This window comes from Dermatophagoides pteronyssinus, unplaced genomic scaffold (genome assembly GCF_027571235.1).
Source record: "Dermatophagoides pteronyssinus isolate colony J.1.1.1.1 unplaced genomic scaffold, Derpt_VIB-CSIC_2022.12 sq0044, whole genome shotgun sequence".
NCBI classification, from domain to species: Eukaryota; Metazoa; Arthropoda; class Arachnida; order Sarcoptiformes; family Pyroglyphidae; genus Dermatophagoides; species Dermatophagoides pteronyssinus.
In genome coordinates this window covers 195,867-212,792 of record NW_027461567.1, presented here as the reverse complement: position 1 = coordinate 212,792, position 16,926 = coordinate 195,867, and the positions used below count along the sequence as shown (strand labels likewise).

Genomic DNA, 16,926 nt, shown 5'->3' with positions numbered 1-16,926 from the left:
ACCCACTTCTTGGTTTCCCGACATACTCCCGGTTTTTTTCTTCAAAGAAAGAAAATTATTATTATTATTATTATTATTATATTCCTGTGACGTCTTTTAACGAAAAGTTTTTTTTTCTTTTTGCTTTTTTTTGTCGATTCAAACACACCCAAATATTCATTACGTCATTATTTGTCGATGTGATGTGTGATGTGATGTGATAAGTGTGTGTGTGTGTGTGATTATGATGATTTATTGATATTTTTTTTTCTTTTTTTTTTGGGAAAGTTCAGATTCTTGATTCTTGATTCTTGATTTCTCTCTCTCTCTCTCTCTCTCTCTCTCTCTCTCTCTCTCTCTCTCTCTCTCTCTCTCTCTCTCTCTCTCTCTCTCTCTCTCTCTCTCTCTCTCTCTCTCTCTCTCTCTCTCTCTCTCTCTCTCTCTCTCTCTCTCTCTCTCTCTCTCTCTCTCTCTCTCTCTCTCTCTCTCTCTCTCTCTCTCTCTCTTTCGGCTATTGTTATTTAAAGATGTCAGTCAGTCAGTCAGTCAGCCAGTTAGTTGTTATTGATGTTTTAAAGAAATAAAGGAAAGTCCCTTGACTCTCGTTCTATTTTTTTTTCTGTGACTTTTTTTTTCATCGGGAAAAAAATTATTGAAAAAAACTTGTTCCGTCTATTGTGACATGTGTGGGTCTCACTGTGGAATACACAAGAAGATTTTCCAATCAATCAATCAATCAATTTATCAATTTATTGTGATAATTAATCGACGTTAATTTTGATTTAAAACAAAATCAAAACAAATCAAAAGCGAAAAAATGTTTCAAACACAAGCATTTAATATTATATTTAATAATGGTTCAACAATCAAATCATCATCATTGAATAATCATAATCAAAATCATCATCATAGAATCAAAGGGTTATTATGGCCAAAACCATCATCATCATCGAATAATTCTTGTCCTGGTTGTCAACAACAACAACAACAACTTAGATTATTACAATATAGAAAACCACAACAACAACAACAACAAAATTTTCATCATCAATCATCATCATCATCATCAACATTATCGAATAATAATTTCGGATCAACAAACGGATCAATAATATCCGGATCGATAATAAATAATAATGATCATTATCATTATTGTTGTTGTCAACAATGTCAACGATGTAATAATTTAAATAAAATTCATTCAATTCAACAACAACAACAACAACAATGTTGTAATGGTAATGGTCATCATTATCCTAATCATACATCATCAATAATATTACCATTATCATCACCATCAACAATATCATCGGAAACATCATCATCATCAGTATCATCTGAAACATCATCATCAACAACAAATATTAATGATCAATCAATGATTACAATTATTACAAATACAAATAATAATGATAATATTTCGAATCATTCATTGATTTGTAATGATAACAATAAAAGAACGTTATCTATGAATGGTACAACTACAGAAGCAGCAAATATCCAGTGCCTTGAACATTCGAATCATGATGATATTTTACAATTATATCTACCATCATCATCATCATCATCATTGATTGATAATGATAAAAATATTGTTGATAATAAGATAATGGTCAATAATGATGATAATGGTGATTGTAATCAGGATAATGATGATCAAATAAAACAACCAGAATTGGAATCGAATGATTTGTTGTAAGTTTTGTTTTGTTGTTTTGTTGTTTTCAATATTCATTTGGGAATATTTTTTATGGAAATTTTCTTTATGAAAAAAATCTTTACATTAAATTTAAACAACAACAGAGAAGTGAAGGGTTATAAAATTTAATGGTATTTTTGTTCCGGATTTCTTCTGCTTTCAAAGAAATGTTTTGTAATGTTTCCGGATTATGGAAATTTGTTTCAATTTTTCTTCTTCTTCGATTCACTTTATCCACCCACTCAAACTACCAATGAAAAAAAATTACCAAACTTAAATTACTTGGAAAGTTTCCCGGGAATCGTTATGTTAAACTTCCCTTATTTACAAAAAAAAACACAAATATTGTCGACTATTTTCATCATCCATATTTTTTTATTCGGTTTTCATCATAATTATCATCGTTGTTGTTGTTTGATCTTTGTCATCGTCCGTCTAGAATTTCTGGTAATTCATTTTCATTTTCATTTTCTTGGTTGACTTTTCGGTTTTTTTTCTCGATATCAAATATCATCATCATCATCATCACTTACTCAATAGTTTTGTTCTGGCATTTTTCCATTTGTTTTTTGTTCGGTTGTTGTTGTTGTTTAAGGTTAAACAACAACCTCAATCAGAAAACAATAACCAGATACTTTTTAGTGATATGATCTTTTCGAAAACAAAAAATTGGGAAAATTTTTCGAAATTTAATTTTTTTTAAGGAAAATTTCCCAATATCATCTTACTGCTCTTGAAACAACAGAATTTTCTCATTAATTAGGTTGCAAAGATGAAAAGTTTTTCACGAAGTTAACACTTGATTTTCTTCACTGAAATTTCTGTCTGTCTGTGTGTGTAATGAAATATTATTGAAATTATTAAATTTTCAACAACAACAACAACAACAACAAAATAAGAAATATGTCTTTTAGACTGGGAAAAATTTCCTATCATCATCATTCTTCAATGTTTTTGTTGTTGTTTTTTCGACTCGGTTGTGTTTAAATAGCCGGAAAAAAATTTTCAAAAATTGAACAAAAATTAAAAAACATTTTTCATTTTTGAAAAAAATGATTCATTGTCATTGTTGTTGTTGTTTAGTTGGTTGGTTGCATCATTATTATTATCAAATTGAGAATTCTATTTTGACCGGGAGGGTTTGTTTTTTTTTCGAGGCCAATTTAATCCGAAGAATTTATTTTTTTTTTAATATTTTGGAGAAATTCTTGTGCGAAATTCTGAAAACAGAAAAAACAAAAAAAACAAAAAACAAATGTCAAAACTTTGAACTAAATTGATGTTTTTCGTTTCTCCAAAAAATATATTGTTGTTGTTGTTGTTGATTTGCAAATCTTTTTTTTTTTTGAAAAGTCAATTCTCTCAATTCAGAAAAAAAAACAGAATTCAAGATTAAAGTTTTCTCGTTTTTCTCGTTTTTTTTTGTTGTTGAATTTTTTCGATTATTCAGACAGCCAAGAAACCCAGAAAAAGCAGAAAAAAACAAAGAAACGAATGTAATTTAAATGTTCAACGTTTATTTTAAACAAAAAAACAAAAAAAAAAACAGAACTAAATTGACCGGCCAAATAGCATCTCAACAACTTTTCTTCGTATTCTCTCTTTGTTATTTCTCTGATAAAGAATTCTCAATTCCAAATAAATAAATAAATGAATGAAAGAATTAGTGAAGATAAATTAGAGAAAAATTTTCTTCAAAAAAAAACATTTATACGGCTATTTCGACCGAGTTTAGGTAACTAAACAAAAAAAAACAATTAGTATTGACTATAACTAACAGTGATAGTTTTGAAATTCTTTACGGAATTTGTCCATATTTTTTTTATGTTCTGTATTTGATATACATGTAGTAACCACTAACTTCTTCTTCTTCTTCTTCTTTTTCGGTTGGCTATAGAATCGAATCATATCGAATGTCTAATGATGATCCTATTTAATCCCAATTGTGTGTTTTTTTTTGTTTTTTATTTTGCTGTTTTTTTTGCCGAACAAAAAAAAATGAACCATTCAGAATTAGTTTTTGGGTTTTGGTTTCGGTTTTTTTTCCTGGTTGGTTTCCAGGCTTTGTTTAGTTAGTTAGTTGGTTAGTTAGTCAGCCAGTCAGTCATATTCTCTCTCTCTCCTTAATGACTAATGAAAAACACATTCGTTATTATTATTATTATCATTTTTTTTTCTTTTCCCGGGTTATTTTTGGGGTTAATATTTTTTTGAGATTTTTTTCCGGGAAAATTTCCCGAACAAAAAAAACAACATTATGGGTGCGGTTGTTGTTTAATGCAAATTAAGAAAACTTTTTTTTTTTTTTTTGTTTCTCAGATAAATCGATCGATCGATCGATCGATTGATTAATTTTGACAATCATTTTTAAGATTTAAATTAATTGGATTTTTGTTTGGGGCTTCTTCATCATCATTTGACATGAATAAATGATGTTTAGAAATTTTGAATAACGACATATGTGAATTTTTGTTTTTCTGAGAAACTTTCCACCAAAAAAAACCACTTTTTTCCATCATTCATTGTCATATTGTCCATGTTGTTGTTTATAAATAATTTTGATTTTTTTTTTTTTGATAAAATATTTATTTGATTTTTCAAAACATAGAGAGAAATCAAACCCCAAATGAATTCCGTTTTGTTTTTTGGAGAAATTCAGTAGAAAACAACAACAACAACAACAACAAATTGTTTTTATTTGATAAAAACTAAAACTAAAAATTCTTGAAAATTCTACGTTTAGTTAGATAAATAAATAAAATATGATTGTTTTGTTTGTTTGTTTGTTTGTTTGTCTAGCTGAAAAGTCATTTGATGAATGAATGAATGAATGAATGAATGTAGCTAAATAAATCATACATCCCATCTATCCAATTGGGGGTTATTTTCAGAGATTTCTTGGGAAATTTTCTTGGTAAACTTGATATTTATGATATGATTAACAGTCAGTTTATATTGATTGATAATCAATTTTTTTTGTTTCAATTTTTTGATTTATTTATTGAACTTTTGAACTTATTTTTTTTTGTTTGGATCTGGGCGTCCAAAATAAAACCCAAAACAAAACAAAAAAAACCCTGTATGGCGCCCGCATCATAATAATGATGATGATTATGGTTGTTGTTGTTGTTGAAACATCTTTTACAACAACAACAACAACAACAACAAACGCGACAACAATGTTGATGATGTAATCATTATTTTTTATCATTAACAACAATTGCCGAAAACAACAACAACAACAAAGATAGATAGATAGATAGATAACAAACACGAAAATTAGTTTAGGGAGAAAAAAAATGACAATTTTGTTTTGTTTTTTGTTTTTTGTTTTTTTCGTGATAATTATACAGACTTAACATTATTTTTGTTTATCCAATAAGGAAATATATATTTTTATCATTATCATTATCATCGGACAAAACAAAACAAAACAAACTGAAAACAAACTGAAACAGTGAAATGGTGATGAAATGAAACATATGGGTTTTCTTTTCTTTACCCAATTGAACATGTCAACATTGTTGTTTTGTTTTTTGTTTTTTGTTTCCAACAAAAGCATAAGGCTATTTTTTCGGTGATTTGATGTTCCATCAATGGTGATTAGAATCTTTTTTTCTTGCTCAAGATTATCATCATCATGTTTGGCCGTTTGTTTTTCTTTGGGATTGTACAGGAACCAAGAACAACAACAATTTTGATGAAAAGAAAATGTTAAAAAAAACGTGACTTTATCGTCAATTTTTGGATTCTGTTTTTTTTTCTGAAAAAAATTCTTCTAAAAAATGATTTTTTTCAACCCCGAAATTGCCAACCCGAACTTCTTGTTTTTCACAAAAATGTGTTTAATATTTTTAAAATGTCATTTGAATCATTCATCATCATTATCTTTGGTCTTTATCGATGAGAATTATGAATAAATTAATAAATAATAAGAAGAATATTCTGGCCAAAATACTTTCCCATAAAAAAAACTGAAAAGAAAATTCCCCCCCTAAATTGAAAATCTTTTCTGGAAATTTCTGTTCTGTTTTCCTAATGAATTAAGAAAGAAAAAAAAACTTAACCAAAGTGAAGTGAAGAAAAAAAAACTATTTTTCAAAATTTTTTTCTCTGTTTTGTTTGTTTGTTTGTTTAATGATTCTTATCTTATTTTGCCAATCAAACCAAAACCAAACAATAAAAGAAACCACATTGATTCACACACACGCACATCATCATGTAGCGAGATTTTTTTAAAAAAAAGTTTGAAGATTTTTCAACATTTTTGAAAATTTTGAGAAATGAATTCTTGCAGACAATGAAGAATGTGAAAAGAAAAAGAAAAACCTTAAGGGTTTTATCATTCATTCATTCATGCTGATTTGAAAAGATTTTCTCTTCTGATTATTAATTATGATGATGATGATTCAATGGAACCATTCATAAATACAATGTATATGAATGAATGAAAAAATTTGATGATGATAATGAGAAGAGAATCTTTTCGTTTTTGAAAAATAGAAAAAAATGATAGTCATCATCATCATTATGATTGGCGGTCATTAAATCGATTGATGTGTTTCGAGTTGAATGAATGAATGAAGACATCCTTCATTCATTCATTTTTTCATTTTTTCAAAATTGGAAATTTTCGAAATTTTCAAAATTTTTTTTTGGATAAATTTTCCTTTTTCACATTAGCGACTAACACCCACACACACAACAGAATTTTGTTTTTTTCCAATCTACTTTAACGACGACGACGACGACAATTGATATATCCGGAATATTCATCATCCAGAATTCAAAGAAAAAAATTTCTATTTTTCATAGGATCATTATCACGATGATGATGATGACAATTTCGGAACAAAAATTGATCTGACGGATGTCCATTTCATTTAATTTTGATATTCAAAATTGAACCAAACAAAACAAAAAAATCGACCCAATTTGAATGGCGAAAAACATTTCAAACAACAGTGAAAAAGGAAAAAACTGTTTTTTTTGCATAATGAATAAACAATGCAAAATCTAACTATGATTTTTTTTTAAAAAAACTTTATTTTTGTTTATTTTTCTTTAAATTTTTCAAATAACACGTACGTATTTTATGAATAAGTGTTATTTTTACAAGCAACTACAAATGGCAGAAAATTCATTGACTGAATCTCGAAATATTGAGGGAAGAAGAAGAAGAATGATACCCGAAAATGAAGAGCTAATAAAAATTCTCTCTCTTAAGAATTCTAATTATAAACATTCATCCATCCATCCATCTGCAGACAACGAGAACAAATTCATTTTGAAAATGAATAAATTAATTAACCAAAATGCGAAAACGAATCATTGATGGAATGAATGAATCAGAAGGAACAAAAAATAAAGTTTGTCATTTTTTTCGTCGTTGTTGTTGTTGTCTTCTTTATTATTCAAACAAACAAATATTGCCGCACGCAAACACACATATGTGTCATTCATTCATTTATTGTTGATTTCCATTGAAGAAAATGAATGAAGAAAAAATTTCATGGTAGAAAGAGATGTGAGAGAAGGGAAGAGAAAATCTATTTTTATATTGAAACGAAACGAAACAAAAAATTCTGTTCATAACGGATATGAAGGCAAACATTATTACGCCCACACACACAAATCTTTTACTTTCTCATAGTAAATGAGATGTTTAAATGAATATAATGCTTTATTGTTTTGTGTTTCGTTTGTGTCATCAATATGCAATTGTAATGATGATGTTTTTTCGAAGAAAAATTCTTTTATGAATTTCTTTTCATTTCGTCATCATCATCGTTTTTGCAATTTGCAATTTTTGTTTTTCTCTTGCTGTTGTTGCTACTATCATTGCCATTTTGTTCAAGTATTTTTTTCGAAAATTTCTTTGTTAATTGATTGAAACAAACAAACCAACAAAAAAAAATGAATTTTTAAGAATCCAATATTGAATATTTTTGTTTGGTTTAATGTGTGTGGGTGTATTTTTGATTGAAAATCATCATCATTATCATCATCGAATATGAATATTAACCAAATTCATATCCAGCAATCATAATTATTGTTGTTGCTGAAATTAATTTTGTTCGTTTTTGTTTTTGTTCAATGCTTATAATAACAATAATAATTTTGGATGGTAACCGAAATACAAACTAAAAACAAATTATATTAAATAAATAGACTGATAACAGAATAACTAAATGATGAAAATATTCACCATTTTTGGTCGTAGTTGTTGTTGATCCAAAAAAAAGGAAAGGAAATTAATTACAATTAATTTAGATAAAACAAAATGAATGGAAAAACAAATGATTTGCATATTGAAACTTATGATGAACATTATTTTCTAATTACTATTTTGTATTTTGTTTCATTAAATAAAGTCATCAAACAAAAACAACAAGTTGGTTACCACCGAATAATATTTGGAATCAAATTTGTTATGATCCAACATTGGCTACATTACAACAACAACAATTAAGTGAATCATCATCAATAACATCATCATCGACCACATCAACATCAACAGATCCATCAACAGAATTACAACAACATCAGCAACAACAACAACGTGTTTTTATTCATTCAAATCATAATCATCCGATTGATAATTCAATACAATCACCAACAACATCGACATCAATATTACCATTTGGTTGGGAAATTGCAATCGATGCTGAAGGTCGACAATATTATATTAAGTATGTTTTTTTTTGGTTAAAAAAATTATTTATAAATTTGTAATTTTTTTGTAATTTTTTTGTAATAGTCATATCAATTGTAGTACAACTTATCAATTACCAATAAATAAAGAATTTGATGATGATCCACCACCACAGCCACGTATTGTACAATTAAAACGTGATAAACAATTAGGTTTTGGTTTTGTTGCCGGTTCAGATCGTCCAGTTATTGTACGTTTTGTTAAAGAAAATGGTCCAAGTGAAAATAAATTACAATCAGGTGATCAAATATTTGAAGTTAATGGACATAATGTACGTAATTCACCACGTGAACATGTTATTGAATTAATTAAGTAAGTAAATTATAACTAATTATAACAAATCCAATGTTTAATTATGAGAAATGTTTTTAATTTTTCAACAAAAAAAAGATCAAGCGAAGAAACAGTAACATTAGTTGTTTGTCAACCATATACACAAAATTCAATACGTAAATCAGCATTATTAACAGCAGCTAAAAAACAACGTTTACGTTCAAATCCATCACGTGTACGTTTTGCTGAAGGTGTTATTGTTAATGGTTCACCATTATTTCATTCATGTTCATCATCATCATCATCATCAACAACAACAACAACAATGGCACCAACATATAAATCAACATCTTGTACATGTGGTACATCATCATCATCGTCTTCATCATTATCATCTTCCGAAATGTTTACAGGAAATTTCTGCGAACAACACCATTCAGATAATAATAATGATGATTCAATTATACCAATCATACCGAATGTATTGAAAATATTTTTAGAAAATGGTCAAACTAAAACATTTAAATATGATGGTAATACAACTGTACAGGTAATTATTTCAATTAAATTTTTTGAAAAGATTTTTACATAAACTTTCTCGAAAACTTTCCCAAAAAAAAAAAAATTTTTTAGAATGTTGTCGATTCATTATGTGAAAAATTAGCAATAAAATCATATCAACATTATGGATTAATGTGTGAACAAATGTTTAATAATCAAAATAATGTTCATCATCAACATCATACAAAACAACAACCGGAACAACAATTACAATCACCATCCGCTGCTGCTGCATCATCTGTATCATTATCATCACCACCACCACTACCATCAACACCCACATCATCACAACAGCAACAACCATTTCTGTCATCATCGGGATTTGCAGCAAATATAGCATCATCAACATCATCAAATCCGAATAATGTTGATAATTCTGGACATTATCATCATCATAATCATCAAACAAATTCTCACCAACATCATCATCATCATCATCATCATTCAATAAATTATCGTAATAATAATAATAATAATAATAATAAATTAACATTATTAGATCCAAATGAAATGATTGCCAATGTAAGTATGGTTATGATTGGTGATGAACAACAACAACAAAAACTACAATCGAATCATATCGATATCGATACTACAAAATCATGATTCTTTCGCAAAAAAAATTTGCTTTTTCAATCTAAATCTTTTCTATCTAATCTATAATTGGCTGCCTGTTTCAAATACTACTAATCAATCAAGAAACTTTTTCGCTTCTTTGCTTTGCTCTGTTTCTTTCTTCCTTCCTTCTATCTGAAACTTGTCTTTATACTTGGCCGAATATATTGATTGATTGATTGATAATCGATGATTATGAAATTTTAATCTGTTTTTTGTTTTTCAAATTGAAATTAAAAAAAAAGATTGCTGCCCGACCAAATGCACATAATTTACGTTGTTTATTTCGTATAATTATCGTACCAATTGATCCAGCAAAATTATTGGAACAAGATCGACAAACATTTGAATATTTTTATCAACAATGTTGTAATGATATTATAAATGAACGTTTTGTTCCGGAAATAAAATATGAAATGGCAATACGTTTAGCATCTATACATATTATTGAACATGTTTTAAGTCAACAACAACAACAACAACAACAATCAACAAAACAAATGGAAAATCAATCAAAAACATTTTCAACAACAACAGTTAAAACTGAAACAAAAACAACAACAACAATACAGGCAAAAAACCTGAATCAATTGAATAAAATCAATTTAAAATTATTAGATGATGAATATGGTTTAGAAAATTTTGTACCAAAATCATTATATAAATCAATGAAACGTAAAGAATTAATACGTTTATTATTACATTCCATTAAATTAAATCAACATTTATTTATAACAATATCAACTGATAATATTATAAATAATATTACAAATGATAATCAACAACAGCAACAAAAACCATTAAAAAATCTGAAAATAATGAAAAAATTAAATAATTCCAATCAATCATTGAATAAATTATCAACATCATCATCATTAACATCAATAACATCAACATGTTCATCATCAATATCATCATTAAATCGTTTAAATAGTTTTAATAATCATTATCATTATAAAAATCATCAACCATATATAACATCATTACAGGTAAAATTACAATTTTTAAAAATATTATCCGAATTACCTTGTTATGGTTCGAAAATGTTTTTTACAACAAAACGTTTATATAATCATAATAAAAACAATTCTGTCAATGATAATCATCTGGGAAGTGATGATGGTTTGCATGTTAATAATGATGATGTTAATGAATCGGATAAAAAACTTTTAGACAACGATAATGATGATAATGATAATAATCAAAGAAAAAATCCAAATAATCATCATCAATCAAACATGATAATAATAAATGAAATAATAATTATAAATCCAAAATATGGTTTAAGCTATATGAATAATTTAAATCCATGTTCATATCCAAAAACTATAACAAAATTTAATGATTTATTATCGATTATTGTACGAAATGATAATAATGATAATGATACATTATTGAATGATATTGAAATTTATATCGATCAAAAACGACAACAAAAACAACAATCATCGACAACAATGACAGCCAAAACAAATGATAAAAATGATGATGATGAAGATGAAAATCGAAAACCAGATTTTATTATATCATCATTGGATAGAAAAGAAATTGAAGAATTTCTTTTATTTATTCGTGCTTATCATTCATTATTGATGATCGATAATCAACAGAATAATAATCAACAGAATAATAAATCGATAATGATTAATCTAAAACAATTGATTGATCGATCAACATTAAAAATCAAATGGAATATAATGAATGAATGGTGGAATGATGGAGGTAATTTTTTTTTTTTTTTGATTATAAATGAGAAAAAGGGGTAAAGAAAAACTTTTCGGGAATAATTTTTTCTAAAAAAACTTTCTCTCTTTTTTTCTATTTATTATTCAAGCACCAAGATATTATGGTCGTCATAATGTTTTAGCTTCTGGTTGGAATTATGTTCCAATTCCTAATCCTGAACAACAGAAACAACAAATATATCGAACCGATCTTACTATACCGCCACCCTATTATTCAGCTAAAATGATGGCCAATCTTAATCGACAACAACAACCGCGACCAATACAGAATTTAAATTCTAAACCAGAAATTATTGTAACAAAAGATTCAACAGTTACTAATACAACCGAAACAATTGAATCAATTGATGAACGTGATTCACAGCTATATACAATGGAAGAAATGAATGAAAATCTTGAAGATCAATTAATTAATCATCAAAATGGTCGTCCATTATCGATTGATATGCCAAGTTTAATATCAATGGAAATATTGGAATCACATGGTCATGGTCGTATTCAAACTAAATCTGATCAACAGCCACAGCAGAATGTTGATCAAGTTTTACAAAATGTTAATGAAATGAATCGTATATTGAATGATACGGAAAAATATTTTATTGATCAGATATCGATTGATAATCAATCAAAATCAAAATCAAAATCAATGGAAATGAATGAAAAAAGTATGTTAATTTGATTACATTAATTAAATCTTTTTTTTCTAATGATTTTTTTTTGTTACAATCAAAATCAAGGTAAAATTTCCAATCAAGAAACAAATAATAATGCTGATATGCTTTTACCAAAATTATTGGAAGCAGAAACTAATCTATTGGATGTAATGAAATCATTAGATTCAATTAGTGATATTATGAATGATGATTTAACAATCGATAATTATCAATCGATAGATCTTCAATCAATACCACCACCACCATTACCATTATCAAAACATAATGATAATGTTTTTGAACAACCTGAAGAACCATCAACACCTTATAAAGAATTGATTGAAATTTTTAATCCATTAATTTCAACTGATGATGATGATGATTATATAACTGATTCATCATTAGATCAACAACAACAACAACAACAACAAAATAATAATAATAATAATTGTACACAAGAAAGAGTTGTAGCTGAATTAGATTTACTTTGTGATTGTTTAATGGAAATGAAAACAAAACAACAACAACAACAACAAGATAATATTTCACCACCACCACCATTATTTGATGATAATAATGATGATGATGAAGAAACCGATAGAGCCATTTCAATATCAAGATCACCATCAAAAACACCAACAATTATTATTAATGATAATTCTAATGATGATGATGATGATGATGATTTTATTATAGCAAATCTTGTAATACCACCACCACCATCGCCACAAACATCATCATTAGAATTATCATCAACAAAATTGATTGAAAATCAATCATTGGATATGATTGAAAAATTTCGTCAAGCAACTGATGATGTTAAAAAAATTTGTTATCCATTTTATTATCAAACATCGACAAATGATAATAATGAACAACAACAACAAAATCAACAACAACAACAACAATCATCATCATCATCACAATCATTTCATCATCCACAACAACAATGGTTACAGCAATTAGCAATGGCCATTCAGCAACAACAACAACAACAAATATTAACCGATTCTCGACATAATTATTCACATTGTTTAACACCACCACCGCAAAGACAATATTCATCATTACCGATATTATATCCGAATAGTAATCAACAACAACAACAGCAGCAGCAGCAAAAATTGGATGATCAAATAGCCAATGATTTACGTTCAATTATGTTACAATATCAACAACATCAACAACAGCGACAACAAATCGATTCAAATGGATCAATAATAATGATGGCTAATAATGATAATCAAAGAATTTATCAATATCCAATATCAAAAAACAATCCAAATAACAACAACAACAACATAACAAGATCACAATCATTAAATCAATTTGATTATCATCAACAACAACGACAAAAATTGAATATGATGAATATGATGATGACACCGATTGTTCAACAACAACAACAACAACAAATTCAAAATAAACAAAAACCACCTTTACCACCAAGTATAATGATGATGAAAGAAAAACAACAACAACAACAAAGATTACGTCAACAACAACGTAAAAATGAAAATATATCAACAGCAGCAACAACAACAATAACCGATAATAATAATAATAATCAATCAATATCGATGAATATTGGAAGACCATTACCACCTGCTTATCATCATCATCATCATCATCATCATCATCAACATTGTCAACAAAATTCATCACAAGGTGGCGGTATTAGTAATACCGGTAGTAATAATAATAATAATTTATATTCAAATATTGATGATGCTTATATGAATGAAGCAACATTAATAGCGGCTGCAATGCAATCATCATCATCATCACCATCATCATCATCACCAACATCACCACCGCCACCACCAATAACAATTGTTAATAATAATTATAATTCAGCAAATAGATATGGATCGAATCAATCATCATCATCTTATTGTCCAAATTTGGCTATTTCGACCAAATCGGTTACACATCCTAATAGTAATAATGGATTAGGTCAACATTCAATAATGATTCCAATGACAATGGCAGCAGCAAATAATCAAAATAATAATCAATATCCGCAGCAACAACAACAACGATATAATCAGATAACCGAATCGAAAAAAAGTTGTTTTCAAACTAAAGAAATGGAAAAAATATTTATACAATGTCAATATGATATTGATATGTTATTGGCAAGATTAGAAGAAGTACATGAACAAAGAATATCATCAACAACAACAACAACGAATATTAATAATGATAATAATAATAAATTATCAACAACAAACAACATTGATAAACCATTAATGATTGGATCATTAACAGCAAAAGAAACATTAATTGTTGAATCAAGACATTTTGTAACAGCATCAAAATTATTTGTAAAATGTGCTACGGATGGTTCATTACAATTAATTGATTATTTAACTGAATGTGTTGGTTTACTTGAACGAATGTTTACAATTAGTGAAGATGTTTTAATGGGTGAAATACAATCACCAGCACAAATTACCTGTTTAGTTGATCGTTTAAAAGAAGTTGCAGCAACATATGCATATACTGTTGATGTTGTACGACGATTAGTTAGCCATCCAAATAATGATAATTTATTAATAAAACCAAATAATTTGGATCTATTAATGAGTCATGCAACTGGATTGGCAACAAGTCTTAGTACATTGATGCGTACATTACGAACAATGAATTAATTTTGTAAAAAAAATTCAGAATTTTAAAAATAAAATTAAAAATTTTACTTTTTTTGTTTTCAAATGAAAATTGATTTATTGAATATTATTATTATTATTATTATTATTGTTGTTGTTGTTGTTGTTGTTGTTGTTGACGACAAGAAAAAGACTCAATGTTTCTGGGTTGTTTGTTTCAAATTAAAAAGAATGAAATTTATATTTGAAAATAGAAATAGGGAAAAAAAAGAGGAAGAAAGGAAGGAAGGAAAGTGTTGGTATATTCATTCATTTTTAAAAATGACCAAACGATCCTAATGATAATTGATCTGCACATGGCATTGATACTGGCATAGGCATCGGTATCGGCATTGGCATTGGCATCGATACTTTTACTGGTTGTGGACATGGCATTGATACTGGCATAGGCATCGGTATTGGCATTGGCATTGGCATCGATACTTTTACCGGTTGTGGACATGGCATTGATACTGGCATTGGCATCGGTACTGGCATTGGCATTGGCATCGGCATAGATATTTTAACCGGAGGTCGACATGGCATGGCCATTGGTATTGGCATTGGCATTGGCATTGGCATATGCATTGGTCTCATAACTGGTCCACAAGGCATTTTTGCTTGTAATAATGATAATTTTGGTGATCGACGTTTGTTTTGTTGTTCGGGTTTTTGTTGTCCTTGTTCTTCTTGTCCAGGTTGTTGTTCTTCTCCGGATTGGCCTTCTTGACCAGGTTGTTGTTCTTCTTGTCCTTCTTGACCAGGTTGTTGTTCTTCTTGTCCTTCTTGACCAGGTTGTTGTTCTTCTTGTCCTTCTTGACCAGGTTGTTGTTCTTCTCCAGATTGGCCTTCTTGACCAGGTTGTTGTTCTTCTTGTCCTTCTTGACCAGGTTGTTGTTCTTCTTGTCCTTCTTGACCAGGTTGTTGTTCTTCTCCAGATTGGCCTTCTTGACCAGGTTGTTGTTCTTCTTGTCCTTCTTGACCAGGTTGTTGTTCTTCTCCAGATTGGCCTTCTTGACCAGGTTGTTGTTCTTCTCCGGATTGGCCTTCTTGACCAGGTTGTTGTTCTTCTTGTCCTTCTTGACCAGGTTGTTGTTCTTCTTGTCCTTCTTGACCAGGTTGTTGTTCTTCTTGTCCTTCTTGACCAGGTTGTTGTTCTTCTTGTCCTTCTTGACCAGGTTGTTGTTCTTCTCCAGATTGTCCTTCTTGACCAGGTTGTTGTTCTTCTCCAGATTGGCCTTCTTGACCAGGTTGTTGTTCTTCTCCAGATTGGCCTTCTTGACCAGGTTGTTGTTCTTCTCCAGATTGGCCTTCTTGACCAGGTTGTTGTTCTTCTCCGGATTGGCCTTCTTGACCAGGTTGTTGTTCTTCTTGTCCTTCTTGACCAGGTTGTTGTTCTTCTTGTCCTTCTTGACCAGGTTGTTGTACTTGTACAGAGTTTTGTTCTTGTCCAGATTGTTGTCCTTGTTTCGGTCTTAGTTGTTCTTGTCCTTGTTTTTCTTGTTCAGGTTCTTGTCTTTTTCTCTGTTCTGGTTGTTGTTCTGGTTGTTCATCACCTCCATATGTATTTATTAATTCCTCGGGCAGTGCATCTGATTCTTGTCTAAGATTAGAAAGTCCCAATAAATTTTCTAATGAACCTAGCACTCCTGGTTGTTGTTCTTGTTCTTGTTCTGGTTGTTGTCCTTGTTCAATTCGATTCAAATTATTCAATTCGTTAATCATTGAAAGGTATGCTGGTGATGATAATGGAACTGATTGATTAAATTAAAATTAAATTAAGAATTAGAAAATGAAAATCAAAAATCAAAAATCAAAAATCAAAAATGAAGAAATAAAAATAAAATTTACCTTGTTCAGTACCAGTAATAGCCATTGTCAATGTAATGGCCATAAAAGCCATTATAAAATGAGAAATTTTCGACATTTTTTTTTTGATAAGTTTTTGATAAGTACGGGAAAAAACAAAAACAAAAAATGATGATGATAAAAATCGAATGATGATGATTATTGATGATCGATCAATCGATATTTA

General features: G+C 28.6%; 2 protein-coding genes across 8 annotated transcripts; one reads left to right on the top strand and one right to left on the bottom strand.

Moving 5' to 3' along the window:
• Nucleotides 1-531: 531 nt before the first annotated feature.
• LOC113788891 (uncharacterized) lies at nt 532-15,205 on the top strand. Its single transcript, XM_075824012.1, has 8 exons — nt 532-1,674; nt 8,053-8,370; nt 8,439-8,705; nt 8,784-9,216; nt 9,300-9,749; nt 10,088-11,564; nt 11,677-12,252; nt 12,325-15,205. The coding sequence occupies exons 1-8, from the start codon at nt 797-799 to the stop codon at nt 14,892-14,894; spliced, it is 6,969 nt and encodes a 2,322-aa protein (XP_075680127.1). The 5' UTR covers nt 532-796; the 3' UTR covers nt 14,895-15,205.
• Nucleotides 14,916-16,879, bottom strand: LOC113788885 (uncharacterized). Of its 7 annotated transcripts, XM_075824022.1 has the most exons (4): nt 16,743-16,879; nt 16,070-16,645; nt 15,878-15,913; nt 14,916-15,847 (listed from the first exon to the last, which is right to left on the bottom strand). In XM_075824022.1, the coding sequence occupies exons 1-4, from the start codon at nt 16,816-16,818 to the stop codon at nt 15,168-15,170; spliced, it is 1,368 nt and encodes a 455-aa protein (XP_075680137.1). In that variant the 5' UTR covers nt 16,819-16,879; the 3' UTR covers nt 14,916-15,167. The 7 variants fall into 7 exon arrangements, with proteins under 7 accessions (XP_075680137.1, XP_075680134.1, XP_075680133.1 ...); XM_075824019.1 differs by having other exon boundaries at nt 14,916-15,811; nt 15,848-16,645; XM_075824018.1 differs by having other exon boundaries at nt 15,878-16,645.
• Between the last annotated feature and the right edge of the window lie 47 nt (nt 16,880-16,926).

Excerpts from the sequence above, each read along its gene's own strand:
- LOC113788891 (XM_075824012.1), top strand. The coding sequence starts at position 797 with ATGTTTCAAACACAAGCATTTAATATTATATTTAATAATGGTTCAACA. Across the intron at positions 1,675-8,052 it reads TTGGAATCGAATGATTTGTT|TCATCAAACAAAAACAACAA; the intron begins GTAAGTTTTGTT and ends CATTAAATAAAG. Across the intron at positions 12,253-12,324 it reads AATGGAAATGAATGAAAAAA|GTAAAATTTCCAATCAAGAA; the intron begins GTATGTTAATTT and ends ATCAAAATCAAG.
- LOC113788885 (XM_027338345.2), bottom strand. The coding sequence starts at position 16,818 with ATGTCGAAAATTTCTCATTTTATAATGGCTTTTATGGCCATTACATTG. Across the intron at positions 16,646-16,742 it reads TATTACTGGTACTGAACAAG|TTCCATTATCATCACCAGCA; the intron begins GTAAATTTTATT and ends TTAATCAATCAG.